Source organism: Seriola lalandi, unplaced genomic scaffold (assembly GCF_002814215.2).
Source record: "Seriola lalandi dorsalis isolate HSWRI2012SDOR001 ecotype SW California unplaced genomic scaffold, Sedor1 jcf7180002054516, whole genome shotgun sequence".
NCBI lineage: Eukaryota > Metazoa > Chordata > Actinopteri > Carangiformes > Carangidae > Seriola > Seriola lalandi.
This window is the reverse complement of record NW_019525069.1, coordinates 1,033,192-1,040,512: the sequence shown is the minus strand read 5'-3', so window position 1 is coordinate 1,040,512 and position 7,321 is coordinate 1,033,192. Positions and strand designations below refer to the sequence as shown.

Genomic DNA, 7,321 nt, shown 5'->3' with positions numbered 1-7,321 from the left:
ATGCCTTACCCAACTATGATGTTTGTATGGCTAATTATGCCTTACTATAGTATGCCTTACTATTCTGTTTTTTTTTATGACTTTTTATGCCTTACTATACTACGTTGTCTTCATCAGTTTTTAAGCCTTACTATACCGTCACATTTTTCTGACTCTTTATGCCTTACTATACCATGACGTTGTTATGCTTTTTTTGCCTTACCGAACTATGACGTTTTTATGACTTTTTAGGTCGACTATAATGTTTTATGAGTTTTTATGCCTTACTATACTATCGTCAGGTTATGTAGTTTTATGGACCCAAATCCAGACCATTTGAAAAAGTGATTTAATAAATGAAGTAAAAACAGAAACTTACAAAAACAGTTAAATCCAAAATTAAGATAAAACAGAGGAACTCTGGAATAAAACAGTACAACATGAAATACAAATAGTTTCGAAATATTACAGGAAATGAACCTAAAGTCCAAATGAAAAATTTCAAACATGAGGTCCAAAAAGTGTTCAAACATAAATAACAAAAGTCCAAACACAGTCCTTCAGGGAAGATCATGACAGAACCAAAGCCAGATACCAGACGGCCCACCTGGCAAACCAAGAACACAGCTTGGTGGTAGGAGGGGGTCTGGAGGAGGGATCCAAGGGCCATTGGATAGTAAGGAGAGGAAATGGGGGAAGGGAAGGAGCAGGGGATCACAGGGGAAGAGCAGGAGACCACCAACTCAGGGGCAGAACATGGGCCGAGGAATGGGGCAAAGGACGGAGCCCAGGCAAACAGACTGGGCTGCTTGCAAGGATGGCCTGGAGGCTGGACGCACAGACTGGGAAGCTTGGTAGAATGGCCAGGAGGCGAGACAGATGAATGGATCTGCTCTGGAGGACATCGGTGAAGACTCTGTCTTTCTGGATGTAGAGCTTGAGGGCGACGGCGAAGACTGGGTCTTTCTGGAGGGCGAGCAGGAGGCCAACGTTGCAGGCAGAATCCTTCTGGAGGGCGAGCAGGAGGCCGGCGAACAGGTGACTGGGGATCAAGAGCAGGAGGTGGCCAGACCACCAACAGTAGATCAGGAACAGGAGATGGCTGGATTGACGACTGGTGACCAGGAGATGATGTAGGACAGACCACTGACTGATCAGGAGCTGAGGTTGTCCGGACCACCAACAAGAGATGTGGAACAGGAGGCAGCTGAGCCACTGACTGGAAACCAGGTGCTGGTGTTGATTGGACTCCCGACAGGAACAAGGAACCAATGTGGACTGGTTGGAGCTGGGGTTCAGGAGCAGAGAAACTAGGGAAACTCATAGTGAAACAGGACTAGATAGAAACAAGGATGGCAAGGGTGATAGAACACAGGTGAAACACATTAGGGCTGGGCTGACAATCACAAAAAAGGGAAACAGGACAAAGACAGAAAGTAAAATAACCACAAGAAACACGAGGTGAGTAGTTTCAAAATAAAACAGGAAAAAAACCTTAAGTCCAAATGAAAGTCCAAACATAAGGTCCTAAAAGTGTTCAAACATTGATAACAAAAATCCAAACACAGTCCTTCAGTGAAGATCATGACAACTATGACTTTTTATGCCTTACTATACTATGACATTTTATGCCATACTATACTATGAGTTTTGTATGCCTTATTATACTATGTCCTTTTTTAGCATGAAATAATGAACATATACTGACAGGCATGGATTGTCAATCTGTTCACACAAATAATATTGTAACAAATCTACCTCCATAGGTGTGCAGGAAGAAAAAGAAAGTGATAAATTGGACATAAAGGTGGAGAGCCTTAAACAGCTAAAGAGACAGTTAGACAGGAAAGCAGAAACAATTGCAGACATATGACGAGTTAAAGTTACCTCATACTCTTCTAAAAGCCTCCTTCAGGGCCCTGCAGGTAATGGAATTCAGGAAGTGGCGAGAGCTCGTTTTATTCCCACGTCTTGGGAAACTAAATACAGTTAGAGCTGCTGGCGGATGGTTGAGTGTGCTGAGTGTATCGTTTCTTCTTTTACACCCTAAAGCCCAGACTCACCTCTATCATAACAGCTAACAGAACTAACAAAAAATTAGCATTCCTCTGTAATTTGTTCAAATTCTAAAAGAATTTCTGCACATCATCTTCACACGTAAATGATTATTACATTTGTATTTGTATTTCAAATTTTAGCCCATAACAAGCTAAAGCATTGGAGTGGAAGTTCTGCTGTAAAACCGCAGGCATTTATCATCAGCAATATTTATTCATTATAAATTTTGTAGTCATTTAATCATGGAAGTGGATTCTGTTTAAAAAAATATTTAAAGAGTTAGAAGAAAATCCTCAAAAAACCCAAATATTTTAACAGTATTATGTTTAAAAATGTTTATGCTTATTTACTTTTACAAAATAATGTATAATTACAAAGGACGAAAATACACAAAACTTACAGTCCAGTCCCCAAAATAGTTTATACATCTGTAAGAATGATTTCCTAGTGGTGACACTGGTGCCTGAACCATGAACTCCATTTCTATTTCCACTCCTGCTCTCACCAGAGGACAAACAGCCTGACACGCCTCCCACTTTTCCACCTTTCTAAGAACCATGTTCCCCATCTCAGAGGGTAACTGGTGTTGATGTGTCGTTCACGCATCAGGGGCAGTCGGGGAGAGTTTGGAGGCTGCTTATTTATGGCTGGCTGGTCAGCTGACTGGCTGCTTGCGAAGACTGAAAACTCAGCCCAAACTCATGCTCCACTGACCCAATATGTCAACAGGGGAGTGTTTCATAACTTTGGCCCTCCCACACGACACAATGCTGATTTAGGGCACTGCTGAGGCATTACACACACACACACACACACACACACACACACACACACACACACACACACACACACACACACACGCAATCAGGCAGGGTGTTGCAAGGATAGAGGAGGAGGGGGAGGGAGTGTTGGACCTGATCTGTTTTTCAGAGCCACATGAGAGGGAGGAGATGAGAGTAAGGGAGTTTTGGAGAAAGAGGAAGAAAATTGTGGCTGACATTTTCTCCTGGGCTTTATAATTGCACCAATAATAAATAACATCTGCTGTATTTTAGTCTCACACAGAAAACAAAGAAATACCCTCAGCAGTATTTAAATGCACCAACCTTTGGCCATGCAGAAGCAGGTGTGACAGGGCTTAGGGGACAGATATCCAGTGTCGCTGTCACCATCTCAGATCTGACCTGACCTCGCCGTTATCACTTTACATTCTCTACATGTATTTCTCTGTGTATGTGTGTTAATAGCTTTGCTCAGGGCCCACTGAAAGACGCTCCGAACCTGATCTGCACACCACACACAGCCTGGTACAGCGAGCAGGCGTCTCTGGAGATGAGAGAGGCGGCGGCCACCGAGATCCGAAGAGCCATCACCGGTACGCAGCCACATGAACACATTTAAAATTTGTCCGCTCAGCATCACAACCTTCTTTTCCTATCCTCCACCGCTTCATTCTCCCAACCCCCCCATGCTAAAGCCCCAGTCTACTATGTGACCTGTTGCACAGCTTTCTAACCCAGATGTCACATTTCCACCTCGATAGGCCCCGAGCAGCCTTTATTAAATCTGGACATCTTAATAGATGTCATCGTTAGCTTCCTGACACAGAGCAGAGCTGAGCGGAGCGGAGCCTGGGCGCTGGCCTCTCACAAAACATCCACATTGTTAAATGTTCTTAATTTGCATTTGCATATCCAAGCCTGATATGTTTGTCAGCCTGAACTCATTAACACTTTAACAGCGTCTGGTCGCTCATCTCCTGTAACAAAGTCGTGCCCTTTTACGGTTTGTGATTTAATGCTGGTGAGCAACACTGCCTTTTAACGCACGTGTGTGCGTGTGTTTGTTTGTGTGTGTGTTTTCACCTCATGTGACAGGCCGCATCCCAGACAGCCTAAGAAACTGCGTCAACAAGGAATTCTTTGTCACCACGGCACCGTGGGCGGTTATGGATCAACCAGGTGTTCACCCTGAGCTCAACGGCGCCGCCTACAGGTAGGAACTGAACACGCAGACAGCAAGCTCTTCCTGTTTCAGAGACATTTAGTTTAAAGCTGACCTGCGTGATTTTTTTTAAAGGATTTTCTTTATTACATCAGCAGCAAATTAATTGTTTACCTATGTGTATTATACTCATGTAGGCGCTTTGTCATAAACTGTTTTCTAACATATATTTCAATCGTTGAAGTCACCACTCTGTCATAGATCCTAGTCCCCGCCCCCCTTCACTAACTGCCCTCTGTAGTAATAGAAAGGTGACTCTCTGTCCACCATGTCCCACTCTGGGCCCTTCCTGATCTCAGCATGTCCACCTCCATGTGCTTCTTTCACGCAGCCAACTGAACCAAACTCTTCCGGCCGTAACAACCGGCATCCCCCAAGACAAAATTAATGCCTAGATCAGGAGCAGGTAAATACGACCATCCGGGCCGACAGCCTCTTTCTCTGGAGGTCCCGGATAAGAACCCCCTCTCCCCTCAAGCTCACCTGATGTGTGTCCCCTCTATAACCCCCCCCCCCCCCCCCCCCCCCCCCCCCCCCAAGCACTCACCTGTTTGACTGAACACAGAGTAGAGATGGATGGAAGCGAATGTGGGTTTTGAATGTCCCCAGTAAGCATGACCTGAAGCCATTCACATGCAGTTTGATGGATGGAGTCATGCTTTATGATTTCCCTCTTATGGCTTTTTGGGGCAAGTTCTGTTGGATGAAACTGTATCGTCCTTTTCTTCTTCTCTGGTTGAATGGTGTGATTTGTTTTTTCCCCCAGTTTTCTGGCCAGGATATTCTGATGTAATGGCTCTTTTCCCAACAAATAGACCCAAAAACTGAATCTGGTATAAAAATATTTTGCTTTAGATACAATTTTGTGGTTGCAAAAAAGTTTTTATAATTAATTAATTTCAAGCAAAGTAATTAAGAATTCGAGTCCTTCCTTAACTATCGGGAAGTACGACCTTGAGAGCAGGAACTTTGAACAGCTGAAACGCAGTGTCCTTACAAAGTTCCTGTGGTGGAAAAGAGTCAGTAGTGTCACTAGATGTCAGGAATGTTTGGAGAATCCTGTTTTTCACTGTGTTGGGAATGTAGGCTGGTGCTGTGACACTACTCTCGCTCTGGGAATCACTCTGTCTGCAACACTAACCTCTGACCTCCCTCCTTCGCCAGATACCCGCCAGGTGTGGTTGGAGTGGCTCCGGGTGGCATCCCTGGGGCGCTAGAGGGTATGGTCCCAGGCGGGGTGCCCATCGCCCACACCCTGCCCTCTGGTACACACCCCTCCCAGGCCCCGTCGCCCAACCAGCCCTCCAAACACGGCGAGACCAGAGAGCACCTCACCGAGCAATAGCAGCAGAAGGGATACAAATGGCAAACATCTCATCCGACCTGTCGACACTCAGAAAACAACCAATCACAAAGCAACCGACCAACTGGGACCAAGAGACAGTGAAACAACACAAGCGGCTGCCTGTTAAAATCAGTCAGCAACTGGGAACAAAGGAAGTGTTCCGAGGAATTTGTACTTTTAACGTTTTAGTTTTTACTCTCTCTGTCTCTTTGGGTTCAGTACCGACTTTACTCTTTGATGATGATGATGTTTTTTTTTTTTTGTTTTGTTTTTTCTTCGGGACATGCCTATGATTGTGGACACAGAGTCCAGTGTTTTTAGCGCTCCGGGATAACCTGATGAGACTCTGTCCCGTCCCTCCCTCCTTACACCTCAGAGCTCATGGGAAACGTAGGCCTACATCTCAACTCACCAACAGGAGAACAAGAGAAAAAAACTTTGGCATCATGTGCTACTGGACCTTATCCCGCCCCTCCCCTTCTTTCCTCCCCTCCTGATCCTCCCCACCTCTCCTCCACCCAGCTCCAACCCTCCTTATGTAACTAATGTGTGTTGTTTAGGCCCCTCATTATGCCTCAGAAGAGAATTTTTTTTTCTTTCAATCTTTAGTGTGAATGACTAAAAATGGATTATTGAATTAAATATATTTATCATTCGTCAAACAAAAGGAAAAGATTGCTCATCAGTTATAGTAATCTAGAGTGGGTTTTAACCCTTTCCTGGCAATAATACGTAACGACAGCTGTCACGGCTGCAGTTACATGTTTTCACCACTCGGGGGCACTTCTACATAGCGTGAAGGGATTTCTTCACTTGTGACAAGGTTGCTCTTTTTTTTTTTTTTTTTGAAGCTGTCAGTGGTAAAACACTAAATAACACATTCACTTTATACATTTGATTGTAGCTGAATTTTAACCATGTGAAGTCAGAGGGAGCTGCCAGCGAAGTATTTGACTTTTCTTTGTATGTGTCCGTGTGAGTGTGGGCTGCGAGGAAGAGAACGTACCACAGTCACTGAAATAAGGAGGACGCTGTGACTGTGATGATTCTTCTGTGCTGACAAACGGGACATTTCTGATGACAGCCTGACGGACAACCGATCTAATCTCTGCGGCATACGGACGGCAACTCCCTCCCTTCTTTGAGCACATTTCACACTCTGAAGACAGGAAAGGGTTAAATCAAACTTCATTTCTTAATGACTCAGGAAAACACTTTTTTGCAGATATTGTTTATTCCCAGAATTTTGTCTTTGAGGAAAAAAAAAAAAAAGATAAGACTAACCAGATTAGTCTGGATATTTTCTCTCCTCCCTCATCCTATCCATTGTGGTATTTTTATATACAAGGCGCATCCCACGTTTTTGGTGTTAAAGAGTTTTGAAGAGTCCTGTTAGATTTGTATTGCCTAGTTAAATGTTCCTATAACCATAGTCCTATGTGATCCACCCTCTCTCTTCTCCTCCTTCTTATATTTTCTTTGTTCTATTGAAGGCCAGGTTCTTTGGGGCATCCTGTACTCTGTAAGAGCAATAGCAGAAACTCCTACTTAGTGTCCCAACAATAGCAGAAGAGGCAGCCAGCAGTATGTTTTTGTTTTTAGTGTGAGTATTTGTATTTGTTTCTTGTACAAGGTGAACATTTAGCATTCAGTGCAGTTCAAATAAAAAGATACGATTCTGAGAACCAGCTGTCTGTACCGACTGCTTGATTTGACCAACAGTCTGTGTCATCAGCGCTATATGTTCATTTTCTGATGACTTTACTGTAATCCTGCATGATCTGTGTCAAACCTCAGTTTTATCTTATGTCACAGGGGGGCGCTAAAGTGTCAACAAGTCCTGATGAAAACTACATTATGCAGACTCTAAAAAGGTGATACGATTAACTTTGATACCGTTTGTTGCCACTGTAGTTCTAGTAATTCAGGCCTGAA

General features: G+C 43.9%; 1 protein-coding gene and 1 long non-coding RNA gene across 2 annotated transcripts; one reads left to right on the top strand and one right to left on the bottom strand.

Moving 5' to 3' along the window:
• Positions 1-312: 312 nt before the first annotated feature.
• On the bottom strand, positions 313-2,362 carry LOC147818723 (uncharacterized). Its single transcript, XR_015437697.1, has 2 exons — positions 1,867-2,362; positions 313-1,375 (listed from the first exon to the last, which is right to left on the bottom strand). It is a non-coding gene; the product is annotated as an uncharacterized LOC147818723 (long non-coding RNA).
• Positions 2,363-3,259: 897 nt separating this feature from the next.
• On the top strand, positions 3,260-7,074 carry LOC111660205 (C-terminal-binding protein 2-like). Its single transcript, XM_023413380.2, has 3 exons — positions 3,260-3,412; positions 3,915-4,032; positions 5,206-7,074. Exons 1-3 carry the CDS (start codon positions 3,271-3,273, stop codon positions 5,384-5,386), a joined length of 441 nt encoding a protein of 146 aa, XP_023269148.1. The 5' UTR covers positions 3,260-3,270; the 3' UTR covers positions 5,387-7,074.
• Positions 7,075-7,321: the final 247 nt, after the last annotated feature.